The sequence below is a fragment of the Argiope bruennichi genome, chromosome 6 (assembly GCF_947563725.1).
Source record: "Argiope bruennichi chromosome 6, qqArgBrue1.1, whole genome shotgun sequence".
In the NCBI taxonomy this organism is placed as follows: Eukaryota; Metazoa; Arthropoda; class Arachnida; order Araneae; family Araneidae; genus Argiope; species Argiope bruennichi.
This window is the reverse complement of record NC_079156.1, coordinates 120,268,418-120,291,692: the sequence shown is the minus strand read 5'-3', so window position 1 is coordinate 120,291,692 and position 23,275 is coordinate 120,268,418. Positions and strand designations below refer to the sequence as shown.

At 27.8% G+C, this 23,275-nt stretch overlaps 1 protein-coding gene across 2 annotated transcripts in view; it reads left to right on the top strand.

Moving 5' to 3' along the window:
• Positions 1-23,275, top strand: part of LOC129972986 (uncharacterized) — an 80,781-nt gene that overhangs the window by 43,942 nt on the left and 13,564 nt on the right. For both annotated transcript variants that reach the window (XM_056087320.1, XM_056087321.1), the window contains one exon: positions 19,399-21,520. In XM_056087320.1, the coding sequence (XP_055943295.1) occupies positions 19,399-21,520 (2,122 nt within the window). The remainder of the gene's footprint in view (positions 1-19,398; positions 21,521-23,275) is intronic.

Genomic DNA, 23,275 nt, shown 5'->3' with positions numbered 1-23,275 from the left:
AAGAACTACTTTCGTATTAAATGTAATTCACAAAATTCTTTTAGCGTCTGAAATATTTTTTTAATTTAACTGAGGATATTAAATAAGCCAAATGATTTTTAAAAACCGGCGATATTTAATTTTTCTATAGCATATTAACATTTGCTACGCAAATACTTCAAATGTTGTTCTCAAATGCTGAAGTATAATAAAGGCTTTAATGAATATTTTGAGGTAATTAATTAAATAGTTAATGAATTAAAATCATTCGATTCACTCAGACGCAATGTTTTTTATTTCCTAATAGCCTAAAGCTACTGTTGTCATCGGATGTCTGTTTCATTTCCTCGTAAAAGCATTATTTTTCTCTCCTGTTCTTCAATTTGGGTGCCAGATTTAAGTTTTCTTTTATATATATCACTAAATTGCTACTCGAAATTCTATTTTTTTTTTCAATTGCTGTATTATTTATTTATTACTTCGCAGAAAGCAAAATTAAAAAGTGACAAATTTTATCAGCAGTAAATTTTTTAATCTAATTAAATAAAGCAGAATTTTTTTAACGTCACCAAAACTGTTTTAAAAAATGAAATAGAAATATAAAATAAAGGTTGAATAGTTCTAAGCCTTACCATTTCTTAGCAACAGAATATTTATAAATTTCTATAATTCAAAATCGTCTGCATTTATTCAATTATTTATTAAATTTTGAAAAAAATGAATAAAAATTGAAGAAATTATTGCATAGAATTGAAAATGGTATCATTGAAAAAAAATTTTATTTTAAAATGGTGTAAAATATTTCTTGAAAAATAATATGTTCCGAAATCCTGAGAAGAAACAGCAATATTATATAATTGAATATTTAATTACCTTTCAAACGTTGAAACGATGAAGTACTTTTCACTGGTTCTTAAATAATAAATTTGCGAAGTTTGATTGAAAATTGGCACAATTGTTTATGAGAAGATAATAATAATCATCTATACATGCATACATAATCCAATGATTTTTATTTATAGTATGATAAAATATTCTGCTAATTTATTTGCTTTTTAATGAAAAATAACGCAATTACACAGTGGGAAAGGAGAAGATTAGAATAATGATTTCTTATTACGGATTTTACGCAAAGTGATCCAAATAAATTCGTCTTTACATATAGGCTTAAAGCTTGTTGATTATTTTTAGAGAACTGATGTGAATATTTTAGAATTATTAGTTTACTAATAGTTATTACTATAATTATAACTATAATTATAACTATTACTATAATTATAACTATAATAACTATAATAATTATTTACTATAATTATCTTACTAATTCGTGATAAAAACTAGTTATCAGCATGCACTAATTAAAATTATTTTACTTTAAAATTTTGTTTTGTCGATTTTTTTTCAGAATTCAATTTAAACTTTGAATTTAAAAAAAATGAAAAACCATAGCGTGTCGATTATTTTCGCATGATAATATTAATTAGCTCAAAGATCTGCAGAATAAGACATGCGTGATGCGTCACGAATGATTAAAAACTGTGCCATACAGTCTACAGAACAGACTATTAGATCTAGCGCACGTTTACCAAATTTAGCACGTGGTTATTCCTTCGGTAGGTCATAGAAATTTTTCAAAATTTTAATGAATAAATAATAACTAAAGTTTAAGTTTTTAGGATTATATTATTGTACAAAAGATATTTCTATATAATTTTAAAATATAAAAAATCAGACCTCTAGTAATAGAAATTTTGTTTTCATGGTATTTTTTTTTAGTTTTAATAAGTTTTTAAAATATTTAAGTGCAATATTTTTCAATTAAATACAAAATATTATGTGCAATGTTTTTCATTGCTTTTGCACGTAATTAATGTACCTAACTAATTTTATTAAATAAAATTAGTTAGATATCTAGTTAGGTAATTGTCTTTTAATTTAATTATGTGTTATCGATAATTAAATAAAAAGACAATTTTTAATGATACAGTAATTTGGAATAGTGTAGAAATTTTTTGCGTGTTACAATACTATGATAAAAACATCAAAATGAACAAAACAAGTTGCATGTATTTACGTTTCAAAATTTTCATGCTGAAATTTTCAGTGTTTAAAAAGTTTGAAGTTTTTATTGCTTTTTCTAATTAATGCTTTATATAGAGTGAAGTCATTGTGAATTAAGAACCTTAAAAACACTTCCTAATGATCACGTAGGATATAAAGGTTGTATTTAACTAGCGAAAACATTTCTGAAATCAGAATACTTGTTAATAAGGCTTTGTTTATCGAATTAACCAAAATAAATTCAAATTAAATGATACTTTGATAATAAGGTATTCAAAGGCCAAGAGAAGATTTCGAATTGTTTACATTTCTTAAATCAAAATACTTGTTAAAATAAGTTACGTTAGTTTTCCATTGTGCAAGATTAACCGCTAGTAATATAATGAAAGATTTTATTTAGAATATTAAAAATATTGGGTCTAATTTAAATTTCTTTGAACTGTTCCAAGTGTCTTAATTTTTTAAAGAAGTTTTATAAAATTTATTATAAGGCTTCCAGTTATGCATTAAAAAAAATATTGGATCTATTTTAAACTACGCAATTTTTTTCGATAAAATCGATTTTAGTTCAAAAAAATAAAATATAAAAAATTCTAAGGTTAAGAAATCTTCTAAGGTTAAAAATTCTAAGGTTAAGGAATTGGAATTTGGAAAAATTTAACACATATACAAAAAATATTTTTTGGTACTTAAACTTTAATTGGGACTAAATATAATGTGCATCTTTGCTCAAAATATATTTTTAGTTATAAGCTAAAGAAGTAAGCATTGAAACAAAAGATGTTGGAACATTTTTAAAAAAAATTTGCATAATATTGTCAGTTTTTAATTTTTCGAAGATATCAATTTTGCTCCCATTCTCCTGTATTAAAAAAAAATCTTTATTGAGTTCAGTGAAAACAGCCTTAACGAATATAATTCATTCCCAAATCTCGCTCGTTTTTTTTTTCACTTAGGAATCAATGTATATAGAAAAATGCGTTCCATTCCGAAAAAAATAAGCTAGCAAATTTATAATAACGTAATTTATTATTTACAATGCATAATTACAATTTTTTAAATAAGAAAATTGTATAAACACATTTTTCTTTGACTGCGCTTCGAAATGTGGCGAAATTAGACACAGCATTGTCATTAAATGAATTTGTAGCGTGCATAATTAATAATCTACTGCCACATCAGGGCAATGCTTCTCCATATAGGGTGCGATAATTTCTCATGCTTTCAGCATCCCCCTTATTTCACTGAAGGACTGTTGATCTTTTACATATATTATTTCTTCCTCTTCTCACCAAATCCTCTCTGAAACTTATTCTTGTGATATAGAATACAGTTACATAAGCGCTTTGGTAGTTCTGGCTATTTTCTTCCATCAACTCCTCAATGCTCTTGCTAGTCATCCATTTCTAGCTCTTTATTCTAAATCCAGACAAAATCTCGTTTTCAAAGCACTTGATCAAACCCCTCTTAGCCGCATTCGACAACGCTATCTGGCCAAAACTTCTTCCATAAAAGAGAGAGATAATAAATAAGAGTTAAAAAAAGACTTCCAATAAGAGTTCTCTTCAAACGAGAACTCAACAGAAACTGATATAAACCAATCTAGCAAATGACGTCACGTTGTCTTTTCATCACTCATTCTGCGAAGCATTCTTGTTAAGCGAGTTACTTTTTTTATATTTTATTTTGCTTATTAAGCTAGGTTTCACTGCAGATTACAAAAAAACTTTATGAATTCTTACCTACGTTTTCTTTGAGAATGAAAAAACTCTTTTTGCTATAATTTTCCTTTTCCAGATATTGCAGTTTATCTATACTTTAATCCCGTCTTACTTCGTTTTATTTTATTATACACTTTCTAAAAATTACATGGATATCTTATTTTTAGTTAAATATTGAGCATTTTCTTTTTTTAAAAAAAGATTTTATTTGAAAAGAAACAAATGTAATAACAAAATAGAGCATTTTCAGTTTTTACGCCAGATTTTGCTGAAATCATTATAATGAGTATTTGTAATTAATATAAAATACCATATCAAAATTTAAAAAACATTCGCTGCCACATACAGATGTTATTTTTTGTTCCTCTGAATTTCAATCGATTTAACTTATTTGGGGCATTTACTATATTATTTTAAAAATTCGAGGCAAATAAAAGTCATAACAAAATAGAAATTATATTTCGAGAAACTAACAATTGCTAAGAACAAGCAAATGCTTTTAGAATAAAAAATTAGTAATTTGCAAATAATATATTAAAATGTCCTATATGTATGGAGTACATAAAATTAAATTTACACTCTAGCTTAATTTTACACAATAATTTAAATTTATTTTGTAATCTAATCACGTTTTATGGTTTATTTATGTTTTTTATTCTGTTCCTATTCAATGCTGCTTATAATTTTGAATAAGTTTGTTTACATACAGACATTGTTCCAAAAATGCTTTTTTTTTCTTAGGAATTAAGGAAATAATTATATTAGAAACTCATTAAAATCTCTAAAATCAAATTTTTGGCAAGTACTACAATTTTTTTTATTGTTCTTCGCATACTAAATAGAAACAAACCATGAAGTGCCAGGCGATATTTATTATGACTGAATTATAAACATTTAAAAAATATTCACCTTTTTGTTTTTGTATTTTATTATCAGCTCATGATTCTCTTTCAAAATATCTGTTAAATCAACTAAAGTTTCATTTTATTCTTTATTTTTGGTATCGAGTTTCTCTTCTTTGCATCATGATGCTTGCACATGATTAACAAAAGTAATTATAAAATAAATTCAAAATAAAAATTAACTGGTTTACATGTAAAAATATTTCTATTTCCAATTACTGGTTTTATATAGAAACATGAGTTTTTCTTTTTATATTTACCTTATATTTCCAGACTTTTTTTACTTTTTATTTTTTTTTTAAATCTAAAATAAATAAATCAAATTTTCGGATTACTAGATTTTCGAAGCATTATAAATTCAAAAATTCTTCATTCCAAAGTATTTATTTCGAAACGATTTTAACTTTATTAAAATTCGCTTACATTGAGACAGCTTAAAATTGTGAAATGAATAGGAAAACCAGATCACGCGACAGCTAAAAGTTGCTGAATATGAGTCTACGAATTCGACCTTAGGGATTTTTTTATTATTATCGAATGTATTTATCTGACGAATACAATAAAAAAATAGCCTCTAGCTGTCTGTCTGCATGTTTTGTTCTACTGTTCTGATGCACTTTTGATATAAACTTCCTGATATGAAATTTTTAAAAAAAGATAAAAACTTCCTGGAATGTCCTTTCTGCTCATCAGCTCACCAAATAAAAAAGTTGAAATAATAATTTTTTTTACTGGATTAAAAAGAAGTATTTGACTAGTTTTTCAAAAACCTTTTTTCTTATATATAATTGTCCATTATTTATTTCTTGATGCTTATAAAACAGTAAAAAGAAGGCAATTCTCTTTTTACAGCTTAACTCTGCACGAAATTTGATTACTATAACCGGTGGGAGTGTTTTTCTCTTGATTCTCCCTTGTATTTTCTACATAAGAGAGCATTTTGCACAGAGAGCACAATTTTTCTCGACAACGATTGAAAATTTTCACTCTATATAATATGGATAAGCATTCTTATTTTAGGTATTTTTAGGCAAAGTATTAAATTATTACTATTTCCCACATTTCCAAAGCATTCTATATATAATGCCAAATGACAAACATGAAAAGTATAAAATCTATGGCTGTTTCGTTTTGTATATCATGATATTAAGGGCAACAAAATAAAATTATTTCTTTAAAATCTTAATAATTAGTTCATATTTCCTTACCTCCTTTGAAATAAATAAAATTAGTTGATATTTTATTATTTTTTCTTTTATAGGATAGGCATAAACTTTGTTTTGTATAACTTCAATTTTCCTTGAAATATTTTGAATAAAAGTTTTTAATGGCATTTTTTTGTCTTTTTTTTTTTCAAATAATATTTATATTTCTATAGAATGCACATAAATAAAAGCTTAAATATGACATTTTATTCATTCTTTGCCTATATAGTATTTCTCATTTTACAGAATGCATTGTATTACACACAATAAATACCTGACCAAAGTTTATAGCAAATTCAAATTATTCTCATATTTCATAATTCATCCAAAAATTGCTTATATATTCCATAGACTGGTGACATTTTCTTCATTGCCATTAATTTAGTGGGAAAAATTGAATTTGAATTTTAGAACAATGTCTCTTCCCTGAGATTGTATCCAAACTTTTATATAGATTATGTTTAGAATCAAAGTTCATATAGTAGGATTTCATTTGTGTTGTGTTATCACATTAACGTACATAAAAAAACATATCATCACAAACAGCCCACATCCAAAGGAAATTAGTCCAAATTTTTTTCAACGTTTCTAGTGGAATTAACCTTATCCCAAACCTACTCTGTTCTCTGCGCTTATCATTTGCTGTATTCACGTGCGCATGGATGGAAAGGAAGAAGACTTACATTTAGTATATTTCGTTCTAAATTTGACAAAAATCTGCAATTTTGTTTCAAACCACATTTATTTGTGTTTTTTGGTTATTTTGACTTCATACTAAATTTTTCCATTCACTTAATTGCACTATTTAGCTAAGGCATTCGTAGATAGACTGACCGACAAAAAAAATGAAAAATAAAATAGTTTCAAAAAATTAAATCGATAAGTTTCATTAAAATCTCAAAGTAGAATATTAAGACGATAACAACATTTTGTCTTTATGAAGATGATACCTGAGCAAATAACAAAGTATTTATTGTTTAACTAGCCGCCTTTGGCGACCAGCCGGTTCACCAAACTTAATGTTCGCTAAAATTTTAATAATTAAATATTTTATGCAATTCCTACTTTAATAGCTTCTTCATCAAAATATTTTAAAACTTCAAATTTTGATTGCCATATAATTCATTAATAATATTATAAAGGCCTTCAGTTATAACGTAATATGTATCTCTCTAATTTTCTGTTAGCACCCATAGAATTTATGCTTTAAATTAAAGTGGAAAGAATTAATCTTCAATTAATATAATCATATTTTTTACTGAAACAAAGCATTTTTTTTATAATCTGATTACTGAAAATAGAGTCACTCAGCGTTTAAACTTTATGGGCACTAAAGAATATCTTTTTTAATTTATGTAATATCTCAAGAATTTGTCAACAAAATTTTCTTCGATTCATCATGAAAAGATCGATTCATTAACAATGTTTAATTTTAAATGCATCAAACATTAAGAAAATAAAACGTATCGTTTAAAATAAACGGTTGAAAACAGGTTTTAAAAAAACTACTTAAAAAACGATGTACTTAAAACTATAAGCATATACAAAAAATATATAGCTAACATAAATACATTGTAATTACAAAAGCATACAACGAACCTAAAAATAATTTAAATCCAGTCCGCATCTGTTGATAATAATTGTCAACAGAATGCGGAATTCAGAACACAATGCGCATGCGTGAATTTTCAACGCCAGTTACGTAACGCAAATACGTGATTTTTTTCTACGCCAGTTGGGGTAACGCTATGCGGATTAGACATTTTTAATTTCCTTTATTCTGTTTTATTTTAATTCAAAAGTACTTCAGAATGAATCTGAAAGATCGATTCATTAACAATGTTTAATTTTAAAGGCATCAAACATTAAGAAAATAAACAGAATCGTTTGAAATAATCCGCCGAAAAATATTAATCCTAGCCTCATTACTGTTGGGAGAAAAAAATTTGAAGCCTTACTCATTTGGCGGTGGGGGAAATGGAAGATTTTTTTTGACGGAAAAGTTGGCGGTGGGGAAAATGGAAGATTTTTTTGGCGGGAAAGTTAGTTTTGAATTAATAATTAAAATTCTAATTAAAAATTCGAAAAAAGGAACCCCAGGTGCACATTCCCAACCTCTAAGGTATACATGTACCAAATTTGGTAGCTGTAGGTCAAACGGTCTGGCCTGTAGAGCGCCAACACACACACACACACACATTGAGCTTTATTATAAGTATAGATTAATATTTGAGTTTTAATACATTTGTTTGGAATTATTATCTCCAATATTTCGGGATTCTTGTAAAAATCATTGTACAAGAAAATTCAAAGAATGATGTACTTAAAAATATTTTTGAGTAACTATTTCTTCTGACAAATGCATTCGTTTTGACGTATAAATTAGAAATTATATTAAATAAGCATTAGGCTTAAGCAAAATAATTTAAACTTAATTTGAATTGATTTATCAGTTTCATAAATTGTTTGTCCTAAGTAATTTGGTATTTTAGTATTTTCTTTTTTATATTATTAAAATCATTAAATATAATTGATATTAATTATTAAATAACTGATTAAATATGGCATCATTAAATTAATGAAATTATTAATTTTTGATTACAAATTTTTGCATTAAGATACAATGAGGATTTTTTTTTATATCGATGTTAAAATGGTGCAACTTTATTTGTTTGTAGACTTGCTGCAGTTTAGCTTTAAAGTTAAGGAATTCATATAAGATGCGTTTAAAAGACATTAATTCGTAAAACAGTTATTTTGTAGAGTTTGTTTGAAAAAAAAATTAACGAACGCGCTTCCAAGGCATATTTTAAAAAACGTATAATTTTTTTATACTGTGAACGTAAGCGTTCTCTGAACATTTATTGAGAGAAATTGAATAATATAAATGATTCATCTGAAGAATTTCGAATAAAATTATAATGTTCACAATATGTAAAGCTAATTTTATTCTGGAAAATCGAGACTCGATTTGAAGAGACTTTTCTTTAGTAATTTATACACAAGAGTGAAAGAATCATTATAACTAATTCATAGTAAATATTTTCTTCATATTTCTCGATTGCCCAATGATCGAGAGAAAGATTTTTAAATTTTTTAGATCTTTAAAAGGTTTTAAGTTTTTAAAAATATGTGACATTCATCGATATAGTTTTTTTTTTAATTAAATAGAAGCAAAGAGCAATTTTTAATTTTTTCTATAATAAAAAAGTGAGAGAAGGACTTGTTTGAAGCTTTAAATACAATATTATTTCTTTAAATATACTTTATTTATAACAAAATAAGTTTGGCTTCTCATTAGAGAAATTATTCTAAATGAAAATTTATGTTTACATTACTGAAAAACTTTCAATAAAGTTTGTTTCAGTTTTATTCAGGTTTCAATTTTTCTTTTAATTTCAACTTATTAATATCAGTTTTTATTTATTTAATTAATCCCAATTTTATTTTTTATTATTGACCTTTCGTCATATGTTCTTCATAATAGAATATTTATCGACTCCATGCATGCGATACACCTTCTTTAATGTGTTTATTAATCTTCACGGTCTTACATGAAAAATTTGACAAATTCGTCTTCTAAAAATAGATTTAAAGTAATCATTCAATCTCCATCTTAAAGGAAAGCGTGCAATGTAAATAAGAATTTTGTTTCTGTTTGAAAAATTTAAATTTCTTGCTTGACGCAATATATTTATCACGCTTCAGGAAAAATTCTAGTGTGCATGAAATAAATAAGTTGTAATAAATCAACTGGTTAGAAATGGTGTTCTTTGCCTTTTAACAAACTTCTGAAAATAGTTCTGCGCATGCAAATTATTTTTACATATAAAGCGTTAATGTAGGTGACACAGAAACCGCTCTTATTAATTATCGTCGAATGGCAACAAACAATTGTAAATAAGTTGTTATACTAATGTTTCAAACTGCTTCATTGAAAATTTTTATAACTGCACTTAAATTCATCTCTTCGCTAATTAAGGGAGCAGCAAAATGTTTTTAGAAATGTTCTAGAGAGGGCGCGCCGAATTACCAGAAAGTCCATTCAGTCAGTGGAAAGAAGATATAAAAGAAATCAAGAAATAGGTTTCAAAAAGGAAAATTTAATCAAGACCAAAAATAAACTTAAAAGTTGCCAGATAGGTTACTTGCCTATGGAAATTGGTGCACATATTTTTCGTAATAATTATCTTTCAAAATTGCTTTTTGTATTGTCTTAATACTTTAAAAATGAACTTTTAAATACTTTTAATTTTATTTCCTTACAGTTTCTCTCTTAATTGTAATAATATTTTTAATTCAATTTGAAGTACAATCTGCAAATGCTCTGATGGATTTCTGCCTTATCCATCAAAAAAATCAGTCCTCTGGTTTAATTCCTAAATAGGGTTTTCCCAGCAATATTTATTCTCTTTAATTAGCAGTAAACTGATTAAATTGAATTCATATTTTTCTGATGTATCAAATAAAACGAGGAAATTTTTAAAAAATAATGCTTTCCATATTAATCATTTAACAGCATAAATCATCAATAAGCTATGCTAACAATTGATCGCTAAAAGCGGCCAGCTTTAGTGTAATATGCGAAAATACGGATATTGTAAACAACTATTCCTGAATTGGATGAAAATATTTTATAACATCGTTCGTTCAATATTGTATTGTTAGCTGCAGTATTTGGTACATTCAAATCATTGTAATTAAAAATGGCGCATAAAACAAGAGTTGAAGGCTTAATTTTATTTTTCTCTGAGATAGTGAACATTTTGCCCAAAAACATAAGTAATGAACGAATTTTTATATAATGTTTATAACCATTATGGTAAAAAAAAAAAAAAAATACAAATTAGAAAATATTGTATTTCTCTTCCATTGTTAAAGGCTATTTACTTTTTCTGTCTCTTTGACATTGACATGTGTTAAGGAGTAATATTAATTCAGTCAAGCGAGTAATATTTCTTATTGTTTATTTGTATCATAATCAAGATTAGAGGTATATTCAAGATTAGAGAACTCGTATTATTGTCAACTTATTTATTCAATATTGTTTTAAATTAGAATTATTTAAATGAAAATTTAAAATATTTCCGTCATTCATTTTTCAACAGCAGTCATTAGCTATCAATTGGTACACCAGGAATATTAACTATGATTAATTTCAAATAAATTTCCAATACATAAAACTCTCTCAATAAAATAATTTTAAGTATGAAATTGAGATATAAAAACACTATTTTATTAGCCTCACACTTATTCTATTTATTATATGAGTGAGCCTTCTTAATAAATTAAGTTCCATGACATCAAAAAATAATTATCCGAGTTAAGAAATCTCTTTATTACACTTGTTTTGAGATTCTATAAATTCACTTATTTACCTCTTATGTAAACAGCGCTTGATGGAAGAAAATTGGATAGAAAATGTTATTGAATATTTAATGAAACATTGAAAACAAACTGAATTTCGTTGCAAGAAATGTATTGTTGAAATTAAGGCAAAAATTATTTTTGAAAATTGTAAAAATATTCAGGAAAATATTACTTTGTGACTAAATTGGTATCATTACAAAGATTTAAAAAAATTTAATTTAAAATTGGTGTAAAATTATTTGAGTTTTTATCGGTGTAAAGTTCAGTAATATTTTCAAAAATTGGGAGGAAAACCCCGCAAAATCGCTCTTAATTTTTAATTAAAAATTTGATTAAAATTTCAAAAAAAATAGTTATGAAGTACATATTTCCACTCACTAAATTATTTAAATTTTTAAATTCTAGGTAAAATGATCTAATCTATAAAACGTTACACATATTCTCTATCGTTACACATAACTCTAGTAGTAGAGTTTCAATTAAACCCTAAGAATTTCGTCCAGAGTATTAAGCTTAAAGCATGAAAAATATTTGCTGTTTGTAAATCTCGGTTTAAAAAGATCTCAATTCGTTTTTACAGCTTTAGCTGAAGCTACAAGCATTTATTGATTATTTTACATATAAACATTGTAATAGTCTTCCGCCATTGTTCTGAACTGTAATCGCTTAAATCTATATTCATTTGTTTATTTTAGTTGCTAGCTACTCATTTCCTTAGTATTTAGAAGAAGAAAAATCACTACATTGAAATTTTTTTTTAAGTTGATAAAATTTGGAAAGGATTATATTGTAACTTTTGCTTTCGGTTTACAACCTTCAGTACGATTTCTATTTTAAAATTTTGTAATTTACAATCCTTTATCTTGTTGAATATAATATGCACTTAAAAAATTACCGTACTCCCCAGAGCGGGTTAGAGTAGTAAAAGTGTGATATGCTCTTCAATATTCTGAGCTAAATGAAATATAGAAATTAAATTACTTTCAAAAATATTTTTGGAATATTATATTTTGTTGAAGATCAATTTAAAATACGAATTCCTTATTAATAATTTTTTAGTAAAACTAAAAATTTACCTTACATTTTTGGATCATTTCATTTGTTAAGAAGGAAAAAGGTTCAAAAAATAACTTTTTAATATATCAAACGTTTTCTATAGTTATTACGAAATTATACACAGAGTTCCGTTTTCAACAATATAATAAATGCAAAAAAAAATATCGATAAATAAGCTTAGTAAAAAAATAATAAATTCAGAATAATCAACTAATAAGAAACACATTCGAAGAGATAATACTGATATTTGAGTTTAAGCACTAAAAGGAAATGAAAAATGAAGGTCTGACAAACAATTTGTCATGAAATGCACTTGGATAAATGAAAATAATTATAGAAATTCGTTCAACCGAAATTCACAAGTAAAAAAAATTTAAAAAAACACTTGCAATAACTAAACGAAATATAAACCAAATAAAAATAGTCTCAGTACATGTAAAATAAAAGAACTCGAAATCGCATCTTTTGAAGGTCATTTGAAATAATAGATGGAGTTGTTATTAATCAGTGCTGAAAAATCTCTCTGAGTATAATATTAACCTTTGTAAATGCCTTTTTCGAAAATCAAAATGCATTTGCTTTTAACTTTTGAATTGTTCTTTGATTATCAAACTACAAAAAATTTCGATGGTGAGCAAAATTTATTTCGTTAAATTTTTATGAAGAGTTCATTCTTCAACAAGAGTATGAAAGATTTCAGCATCAAATTCATTTCAGATATTTTTTAATAAACTTTAATAACTGTCAATAAACTTTACCTTTTTTAACATAATATTAATTAACCTGGGGCTATTTGCTTAAAATGTTAAAATTTAGACAAATCGATATAAAATTGAAATAATAGATGGTGAGCAAAATTTGTTTCGTTCCATTTTTATGAAGAGTTCATTCTTCAACAAGAGTATGAAAGATTTCAGCATCAAATTCATTTCAGATATTTTTTAATAAACTTTAATAACTGTCAATAAACTTTACCTTTTTTAACATAATATTAATTAACCTGGGGCTATTTGCTTAAAATGTTAAAATTTAGACAAATCGATATAAAAATCGCTTAAAACGTCTACAAGGCAGACTTTTGGATCAACTACCAAATATGGCGTGCAGTTGCTTTTTTGAATAGCAAATACTCACTAGAAAAAGATTTCTAAAAATTTTAATTAGACTTGATAAACAAAATATTATTTTTTACAATACCTTTCGAACGCATTATTATACATAAACCATTTTTATACCAATTTAAAATTTTAAAAATAAAAGTTGCGATAGTACCAATATTATACTCATACAATTTATTCTTATTTTGATAAATTAATAAAATTAACTCTAAATGTTTTGCAACTAAACTTTTCATTGCTGTAATTACTAAGTTTTATAGAAGCATGCTGTAATGATATTTAATGCATTTTATGTGGATACTATTATTGATATAAATAAGAACATTTAAAAAAATAACGCTAGGCCATACGAATCAAGTATTAAATATTATCGTAATACGGTGCTTCGAAGTAAAAATTCGAATCTTCTATCATTTTTTTTATTGTTGTTGCTGTTAAACACGTGAAATGAAAGAGATTGTTTTAAAGAGATGTTCACATGCTAAAAAGAATCCAGCAGAATAAAAATTATAACAGAAAATCTCACAAAAAGATGAATGGAATTTCAGTCTTTCTACTTATCTCATATTCGAAAAAGAGAAAACACAGAATTTTAAACGACAAAAATGTCGACATTTATATAAATACCTACTTACCACCAAATTAAAGAAACGAATTTTGGAATTATTTATGTCTATATCTCGCTGTTTATCCGTGAATACATAAAAATGAAATGAGTTATGCCGAGGAATTTGGATATGCTGTCTTTACGAAAAATGGAAGATTTCATTTAAATTTTAAACGAATTACATCGAAATGATGACGTCTGTCTGTCTGTCGGTGTATTTGTAAAGACCATAACTCAAGTATACAAAGAACTGTATTTATTATATTCAGTATATCATCTTGATAACTAATTGAAGATCTAAATACAACTTTCGATCCAATCGGTCAAATTGAAGATATTCAAAATGCATATTAACATGTGTGCATTATTAATAACGCTGCACTCAAACTAATGCTGATGTAGACTAAAGATTAAAATTTTATAAAATATAACAAATTGCCTATATCTCAAAATTTACATCCTTTTGCTTATGCTGGGTCGGTGTAAGAAATTTAAAAAAATTCCTCTTGGCAAATTGGAAGGCAAAGGTAGATTCTTTATCATTTGGGTTAATATTTCAAATTTCTTTTAGTCCTTTAGCAAAAACAATGAAAACTTGCATGTTGAAGCGATTATAAATAATGATTTTATTGGTATTGTACAATTTAAAATTTATTGTAAAATAAATAACATGATCTGTATTGCTATATTTAAACAAATAAAAATTATAATTACGTACATTTAAAACAGCTACAGCACTATAAATTTGCCTAAGAAAGCTAATCATTTTTACATAATATTGCCAAAAAAAATTTCTTCAAGCTTTATACCAGTGCATTTAATCAATATAAAATTAAGTAATGATAGTAAACTTTGTAGTTTTATTTATTTATTTATTAAAACATGGAAAAGCAATTCATGTTACATAGTCAATGTAAGGGGTTGAAAATAACTTTTCAGCGCTTAATTTATAAGCAACTGCAGTTACCAATAAACTTTTCATACAAAAGTTGTCCGTCTTAATGAGACGAACAATAACTCGTCTAATTTGATTTATTAATTTCTGGTATCGTAGAATAGAGAAAGTACTGTAATCGTCAAAAAATTCAAACTCGAGATTTTGATGAATCACCACATTATAGACCTCCCTGAAGTCGAAGTTTTTGGAGAGGTTTGTCTGTCTGCGATAAAGATAACTAAGAAAACGCTTTGAGCTAGATGGATGAAATTTAGTACACAATCGCTATACCAAATTTATAAATATTTATCATATTTTGAGCATACTCGGTTCAGAGTAAATCTGTTTTTTCGGCCTTTCAAATGTAAGTATATAACTACACAACGAAAAGAGATAGATAAATAAAATTGGGTACACTGATTTAATATCTGCATTGTAGAACGCCTATCAAATTTTCCGTAAAATCCGACCAGGCATTCATTGTCTGTCGGTCTGTATTTTCAGAAACATGTAAAAGCGGTAACTTAAAAAACGCAATGACTTAAATATATCAAATTTGGCATGGGATTTTGTAATTATAAGTGTAGCCTTGTGTAAAATTTTTGTTTCAGTCAGTTGGAAAAAGCGCATCTGAAACACAAATTCGATTTTTGGGTACTACTAACCGCATGCGAGAGATTAATAGCCAAAAAAAAACCCCTCAAGTATCGAACAGCAGATTCAGTAAAAATGGTTAATTCACGCCAAATGTTAATATTTATTGGCTATTGTGTGCCAATGCCATGCAAGGTGTTGTTTTATATAACTCCTTTATTAGAGAGCATGTGAGAAAATTTGTTTGTTTGTTTGTTTTCCCCCCTATCTTCAATAGTAAAAAAAAGTTATGAAAAAAAAATGAGCATTTTTACCCTTTCTCCGTTTTTATCCCCTTTGAGCGAAATGGCCCATCTACGAACTCACATACGGAATATTGGTTTTGGAAGATTTGTAGAAATTTTCTCAAAGTCAGTCCATGAGAACGATTGGAATAGGTAGTCTTCCTATAAGGAATCTGCTTAAAAAGAATTTTAATGGCATTTACTTATCATTAACATTTACTAAATAATATAATAAAACGAATATTACTAATATTAACATGTGATTAAAATTTTAAAAGGATTAAAATGATTACATTTAATGAAAAATCCAATTTTGTTGAAAGCTCTCGTGACTCGGATATAATCTGCTGCTCACTAAACGGAACGGGATCATGAGTCTGGAATCGCTTTGAGGCTGGATTCAATGTTAATTTGTTAATTGGATCGTGAATAAATAGCCGTTTGATCCATTTCGAAAGCGTCAGTTCTCTTCAGGATGAGTTCAACTCACGGAACGATTTCTCACCTGCGCAGCTTTCCTGTTCTAAATAATGATGTTTGAAGTTGTATAATTCCATTGTTTTGTTTATGTGAAACCAAACGATCGTTAAAAACTTTTACAGTATATATTTATGAAAACATTTAGTTATTTGATTTTATCTGGAGTTCTCCTTTTTAAAATAATGCTGCTTAGAAAATTTTACGCAATTAAATGCTAGTTTTTGTCATAGGAAAATATTTTCTCATTTTATATAAAAGGTAAATTATAATTGTACAGTGTATCTAAAAGAAGCATTGCGTTTTTTGCAAAATCATCAAAAGAAAGCAAACAAAAGATATGTCTTTACGGGGGGGGGAGGGTCCTTATTTTTTTATTTAATAAAGTAAATAAAAAGATTATTTGACAATGTTTAGAACATTTTAGTGTGGTCGGATCAATAAGAGATTAAAAGCCTTTTTCTAGAAACATCGGAGAATCGTCACGTCATCGTAAACAAAACATCGTTATTCCAATCATAAATTATCGTTCTTAAGAGTAGTATTCTATTGTTTATTGTTCAAAATTTGCATTGTATCTGTGTTTTAGATTTAAATTCGAAAAAATGCTCAACAGCTTTGGTTATTTTTTAGATGAAGCTATATTTAAACAAAAATGGCAATACCTGTTATCTTCTTTAAAATATTAATTAATACTATATAATATCAATTAAATAAATTTTGATGCCATTTAATATTTACTTAATTCTTAAAAAATATTTGATCTTTTATTTAATAAATAAAAAATGGTACATAATTTGGCTAATATGTAACGATTTTTTGTAAGAATATTGAGGTATTTTTCGAAAATTCTATATTTTAAGGAAATAAGTATCGGGGAAACAAAGACATGAATATATTCTTCTAATTAAAAATAAATTAATTTTTATTTGGAAAATAATTAGTATGTTTAATTAGTTCCCTTAATTTGTTTTATTATTATTAATTGTTTAATTGAAATTTCATTGTTTGATTTAACACTTTTAAACGGTTTCAAGATCCAAAAGTAATTTATGTCTTAGAATTTACGAAAATAATTTTTAACCCGGGCGTAAACAATAATCAAGACTTGCAAATGCTTCTTAGAAATATGAATGCTTTAGAATGAAGAAAACCAAGAAAAGGAAACCCTTTCAAAAAAAAAAAACGCTCTTTCGAGTGAAATCAATTATTAACTTTCCAGCTTTAGATCAAATTACATTAGGAGTTTCTTTTAAGAAAATTAATTTTTTTAAAAACTCATTTGAAACTCATATTAACCCTACATTGCAGAGCGATTGATATTTCCGTCGTCACCGTTTGTGTCTTTCTTTCTAAATTAATTGTGAATAATTTAACAATTCCTCACTAAAATTATTTATTAACTACATTTCCGATTTAAAAAATAATAATTTTTAGACAAGAAATTTTAATCAAAAATTAAATTTCCGATTAACAAATTTTACTTAAAAATAAGTTGAATTTTTCAATTAATTTTTCTGCATTCCCTTAGGTACAAAGACAAAGCTTAATAAATCTTTATTAAAAAAAATAAAAAAAGAGATAGAATAGATTTATTGAATATTTATCTTTACTTTCGTTATATAATTACTGATAGATTTTTCTTCAGGATTTATATTATTTAATGTCAATAAAATTAATCAAAAATACAAACTTTATGAAATTTCAATTAAAAAAATTATTTCTGAATCAAACTCAAAAAATTAAAAAAGATGCAAATGTATTTAGAGAGCGCTAATGCTGCTACTACTAAAACACAGATCAACTTAATCAAATCAGTAAAAATATTAAGTTAATATAAGTAGAAAGAATGAAAAAAAAGGAAAAGAAAATGATGAATCCGGTCTGAAGACTTTTTCAAGGGTCAGCCTTAGGCAGGAATTCAAACAAGGGATTTTTTCGATGAGGGATCTGACTTTCGTTATCACCCTAAAAAAACTAAAAAAAATTTAAATAAAGATGCAAATGTATTATGTAAATTTCAGGGGATTTTCGGGTTACGAAGGGTCAATACAGGACGAAAGTCAGACCCCTCACCGAAAAAAAAATCCCTTGTTTGAATCCCTGCCTGAGGGTGACCCCAGGCCGGATTCAACATTTTCTTTTGCTTTTTTTTTTATATATATATACTTTCTGCTTATATTAACTTAATATTTTTACTGATTTGGTTAATGTCAGTGAATATTGACATTAATATTTAGTTGCTGGATTAACCAGCTAAGAGCGTTCGTAATATAAATGCGTCAATCCAAATCTTCATTTTGGTTCGACCGATGTGTAACTTTTTATCTACTAAAAATGAAATCTTAATAGCTTCATTATAATTCTATTTTTCAACCTTTTGTATTGCGCTCGACATGTGTTTTGTATACGCGCATATGCGTCTATATGCGTCTTAGCTCCACTTTAACCCGTAACAGGAGACAGGAGTCAAAATGATTTCGCGTTGTTCATTAGTTCTGATTATCACATGGTATTTTGTCCTTGAATGCAATCATCTCCTCAAGTTGTTCTTGCAGTATGTTGGGAAAAAAACTATGTATGAGCGCGTGCGTATGACCGAGTTATTCTTTTTTCAAAGTTTTGTTGTTATTCATGGAGTCATTGACTCCATGCCTTCTATTTTTAAATTTTTAAAATATGTTATTCATCATTTTTGTTTGTTAAATTCTAACAGTTATTAACATTAGTGTAATTCTGTAATATCTGAACGAAGTAAATACTCACAAAAAAATTGTTTAGATGTTTCTTATAACATCTTTCCAACATTTAATATTTTTACATTTAACAATTTTAATACTAATATTTGTATTATTTTCTGCAACTACGTGATTTCCAGAATGTATTGGGTTTCCGAATATAATTCCAATGCTGTTAACAATAGACAAAAAAGAAAAATAACAATAATAACTCCATGTCTCTAGCCGCGTGAGTAAATTCTTGTTTGCAGTTATGCGTTAAAAAATAGGGACTTGCGAGGCTTTAAAATATAAATTCCGCAGTTATCTATTTATTAGTAATTTATACCGTTTTTTGCTTTCTTTACAGGATTCAGGGTTTACGCGGAAACCTTCCCTTGTTGCATCAGACTGCATCAACCTGAAGAGTTTCCTGGGTCTCACTCGCCAGAGGAGTGAGATCAACCTCAGCAATCTCGGCCTCATCGGAAATGAGACGCGCCGAAGCCGTTCAGAGGTCAGAGGCATCAGCTGCGATCGCCTCACCATCGGATACCACACGCCTAGCCCTCCATCCGTCGGGAACAACCAACCTGGGAACGCCAGCCCACCCAACAAATCTGGATGCTGGTTGCGTGGCAGGAAGAAAGAAAGAGAACCGAGAAGTCAGGTAAAAGTCAGCAATAATGACTTCGTCGGAAAGACAGTGGTCACTGGCAGCAGCGCCAAGAGGACAAGTTCCAAATCTTGCGATACGAGGACAGTCGCTGATCAGTCTGGTGGATCGAAAACGAAAAAATCGTCCATCAAGCTGCCTTCGGAAAACCGTAAAAGCAAATCCAATAAAAAAGGTAGTAACGAAAACCTTTTGGACGAGGATATATACGCAGAAATAGGACACGTGGGTCATCAGAAGGAGCGGTCAATAAAAGAAAACAAGACGCCGGTCAAAGGACCGGCTAAACACACCAGGAAGAAGGGTCAAGCACCTAAACCTCAAATTCCGAATGTGAATTTGAAAGAATCGAATTGTGATGTGAACCTGAATCCGAATGGCTTTGAAACGAAAGAAATTGGAAATTGTTTCGTCGAGAAAAAGAATTCACCTCAAATTAAACCTTCGAGGAAGATTCAGTCTGCCAACGTGAAAAATGAAGAAAGGCATGCCGACAATCGAACAAACCAAACGGCGAAGATCAATAATCTAAAGAATTCGGAAGCTTTACTTACGGTGAAGAATAAAATAAATTCAGATTCGAACATTCAAATTACGGTCGCGGAAGTTCATAAAAATGTGACAAATGACTATGCGATTGGAAAGAAAAAGAACTCAGACGATACTCACGCCATTAACCCGACTGAAAATTCAAAACCATTACCAGATATACCAGAACGTAACACAAAAACCACAACTCAATCAAATGACCTGGAATGCAGCAAAGAAACGGAGAGGCTAGAAGAAATTGAGATAGAAATACCTCCTTATCGCATAGACACACCAGATTACTCCACCTTAGAATCGGTATTCGAAAAAAATCAAAATGAGGTTTTACCTGATAAACGTATTCCAGCCATTACCAACAAAGAGGTAGCTATTCCAGATAGTGAAAACCTAAATTACACTGTGAAAGACGTGCCTCCAGATGCAATCAAAACTACCGAAGAATACGCCATTTCAAGCATACTTCGTGATTCTTCGGGCGAAAATAAGTATTCTGAATCCGAGTTGACAGCAAAAAAGATGGTTAGATTTGAAAAATTAGATTTAATAGAGACATACAAGAAGAACAAAGCTGAAAGTGTTAAAGATAGCGACGAAGATTCTGTTATATCGAATTCAGACAAGAAACCCGCAGTCAAAAAAGTATTAGATGTCAACAGCAACGAAATAAATCCTTACGAGCTAGGAAAATTGAAATTAGAATACTCAAACTCGTCTGAAACGGAGGTCTATGAGAAACTAACATGTTCATCGTCAGACTGTGTTAGTGAATCTTCTGCTACTTCCACAACTGAAACGGAATACTCTCAGAAGGACATTGTGAATGTCCTGATCAGGAATCCTTCCCCGGATAGTCAGTTATCCAATGGCACCGACGAGACTCAGACAGAAGAGGCACAGACTCAATTAGTGGTTAAGAAAAGCATAGTCTTAACAATAGCTAAACAGGAAAAGGGATTTAAGAGTATGTGCGCAAGCAAGAAGCCAGAAGTTTTAAAGGTGGAATCCCCACCCCCCAAAACTGATCATAAAATTTCTGTGACATTCTTATGTTCCGATTCTGTAGAAAATGTGCCTCCACCGCCTCCCAATATACCTCCACTAAATGTCCTAAGAATGCGGTCTAGCAGTGCAAACCCTGAAAATCATCTTAAAATTGAAGTACCCCCACCTCTACCTCCACCCCTTAGGGGTAGATCAAGAGAACGTCGTTCTAAGGATCGACAACATTGTAAGAAAAGCCACAAATCGAAGAAGAAAAACAAGGAGGGTAAGATAAACTAATTTTTATTTATGATTTTTCCTTTTTCAGTCTTATATAACATAGGCTATCATTAAATCCAGTTAGCAATTTGCAGATGGGCACGATTTTTTAATTTTTCTCAACCCGCAGAAAGTAAATCTATTAATTAGTTGAGCACATCTGGACGCATAAACATAACTATACCACATGCCTGCTTTGGCATTCTCCTACTTTCAAAGTTTGTTCTTTTACGGATTGTAATTATAGTTTCTCGTTTGTAACAGGGGTTAAATATTACTAGAGACCGGACGACGTCTAAGATTAACCAGAACATTCTTAATTTTCAATCCTTTGTTCCGTTTGAAAAAAAAGTCCGAAATTTTCCCTTTTTTTAAATCTCTACTAATAATAAAATTGAATATGTGTATGTGTATGCAAACCTTTTGACTAACAGCTATCAACTCTGGTGGCACAGGATATATCTTGAAAGGTGGAATGCGAGACTCAGAGCGAATTCTTCAAAATTTCACGAATTATTTCATGTTAAAAAGAATATTAAGCTTTACTCTTTGATGAATATGATTATCATAATATTAGCAACTGCAAAATATATTATTTGTACTTCTTTATTTTTCCCTTTTAACGTACACACATGAAATTTTTTTTTTAATTTTAACTTTAAAAATCCAGTTTTTTCACAGTAGGTTATTAATATATGTTTCAACTCATTTCAGTGAGAAAAAACCATATTACACAAATTATTAATTAATTAAATAATATTTAATGAGCTAATTAGCCTATTTTTTTAAACCTGATATCTTAATTTCTAATTTGTACAGACACACAATTCTAGTTGAAAATGATGCCTAATATGAGTCTTCATGTTGTCTGCCTCAAACAAGTTATAAAAATGTATAGTTTTTTTTAAACCATTTTTTCATCAACAATGAATACAAAAAGCGAGATTAAAAGCGAGCTATTAAAAATTTATTTCTATAAATATAACTTTGATTGAGGCACAAAACATCCGCTGTTTCATACAAATTATTTTGTTATATAAATAACTGTATTTGGTTCATTTCTTGTTGAGTTATGATTTTTTGAAGGAAGCAACATAGTGGAAAAATATCATTCTTCATAAAATGAGTTTTTAAAACACCGTAATTAGAGTTTTTATTGAAAGCACTTCTTCTGAAAAATAATTATAACTTGAGAAATATTTCGAATATTGACAACATCTTGGTATCGTTTGAAAGCTAAAGGATCAGGGAACATTATTAAACAATAAAAAAATATTCGATATTTTGAACGATTTTCGAAGTTTCAAGTGTGTACAAACACTTTAAAAGTTTTTTCGAAATTTAAATATTTTACCATTTTCGAATATTAAGAATACCTCATTAGTAATATTAATAAAAATATTTTTTTTTGGATTTTGCCCTTGTCGTTACATATTATTCTTAATAATCTTTAGATTTAAGCTAAAAAAATAATTTTTTTCTTAATTATTCTCATTCATAGATTTTGTTTTTAAATACAGCAGATATTAAATGCATTACGGTACCTTTTACTTTTTTGTATACGAGTAAAGAGAAAGTATTGCAATCTTCAAAAAATTCGAAATCGAGATTTTGACGAATTTCCATGTTTAACCTTCCTGACATCGAAAAATACATTTTTGGCGTTATTTCTGTCTGTATGTCTGAAGCTAGACTCCTGAAATTAAAAATATGAATTTTAGAACGAATTTGCAGATTTTTATCAAATTTTGAATGTAATCCA